At 24.8% G+C, this 1,164-nt stretch overlaps 1 protein-coding gene across 1 annotated transcript in view; it reads left to right on the forward strand.

Annotated features, from left to right (window-relative positions):
- txnl1 (thioredoxin-like 1) overlaps positions 1-1,164 on the forward strand; it is a 10,071-nt gene that overhangs the window by 6,200 nt on the left and 2,707 nt on the right. Inside the window, exons 4-5 of the mRNA XM_016548956.1 lie at positions 856-866; positions 987-1,083. Of these exons, the coding sequence (XP_016404442.1) occupies positions 856-866; positions 987-1,083 (108 nt within the window). The remainder of the gene's footprint in view (positions 1-855; positions 867-986; positions 1,084-1,164) is intronic.

Here is a 1,164-nt window from a genome sequence, read left to right on the forward strand (position 1 = left end):
CAGCTAAAATATTTACTTGAAATCCTTCTGAGATATTAAGTTAATATTTCAATAATTTAAGGACACATTCACATGTTGGTTAATGGTCACGTGACATGCAGGTAAACAAATTGTATTGACTTTTTTTGTAGGTGTTTTATTTAGATTTTACTTTTTCATTATTTAATTATTATTATTATGAATTACTAATTGTCAGGTTGAAAGTTTTGTTTATTTTGTTTAGGAGCAGTGCTATTACTATTATAGTTTTCATTAATATTTTAATAATTCAGTTTTTATTTAATTATTACTAATACTATCATTAATTACCTATTGTCAGGTCAAAAATAATTTATAACTGCTTCATCCAATGTTTAGGAGTTTTGGTGTTTTTTATATACTAGTAGTTTTCATTAATATTTTGAATTAGCTTTTATTTTTACATTTAAAAAAAATATATATTATTAATTATTATTTTAATATTATTATTAATTAATTACCAATGTCAGGTCAGTTTAGTTTTTATTACTATTTTTTCCACAGTTTTATTTTAATTTTAGTTTGATTTAATTAATTATTATTATTAATACTATTATTATTAATTTTCTAATTAATTACTAATTGTCAGGTTGAACATTTATTTAATAACCGCTCCATTCAGTGTTGATGAGCAGTGTTTTTTTAGTATTATCAATGTGCTGTTATAGTTTTTATTTTTATATTTTCAGTTTTCATTTTAATTTTAAGTAATTTTGTATGTGCTTTTTAAAATATTGCTATTTGGGTTAAAAAAAATTTTAGTTCAGGTTTAGTGTTGGTTCAGTTTTAAGTTGAGTAATTGTAGTGTATTTTCTGTATTTTCTTCAGCAGCGTGAGCCGTATCTGATGTATGTTAAAGTGAAAGTAAAACTGTGAAGTGTCCTCAGTGATGTTATATAAGATCAGCTCACAGTTACTGTCAGTGTGAGTTTCCCAAGTACACAGACCGAGTGTAAATATGATCTCAGGACTGGTCCTTCTGCATTTGTTTGCAGCTTCTGATCACAATCGCCTTCAATCAACCTGTCAAACTCTTCTCCTTGAAACTGCTGGCTGCAGAATTAGGTAAGACGTCCATATCATTTATAATACATATATAATATTTATATATTATATAAAAAAAATCAATATAAATACAAAAAGTAA

The sequence above is a fragment of the Sinocyclocheilus rhinocerous genome, unplaced genomic scaffold, assembly GCF_001515625.1.
Source record: "Sinocyclocheilus rhinocerous isolate Xijiao unplaced genomic scaffold, SAMN03320098_v1.1 scaffold824, whole genome shotgun sequence".
Taxonomy (NCBI): domain Eukaryota; kingdom Metazoa; phylum Chordata; class Actinopteri; order Cypriniformes; family Cyprinidae; genus Sinocyclocheilus; species Sinocyclocheilus rhinocerous.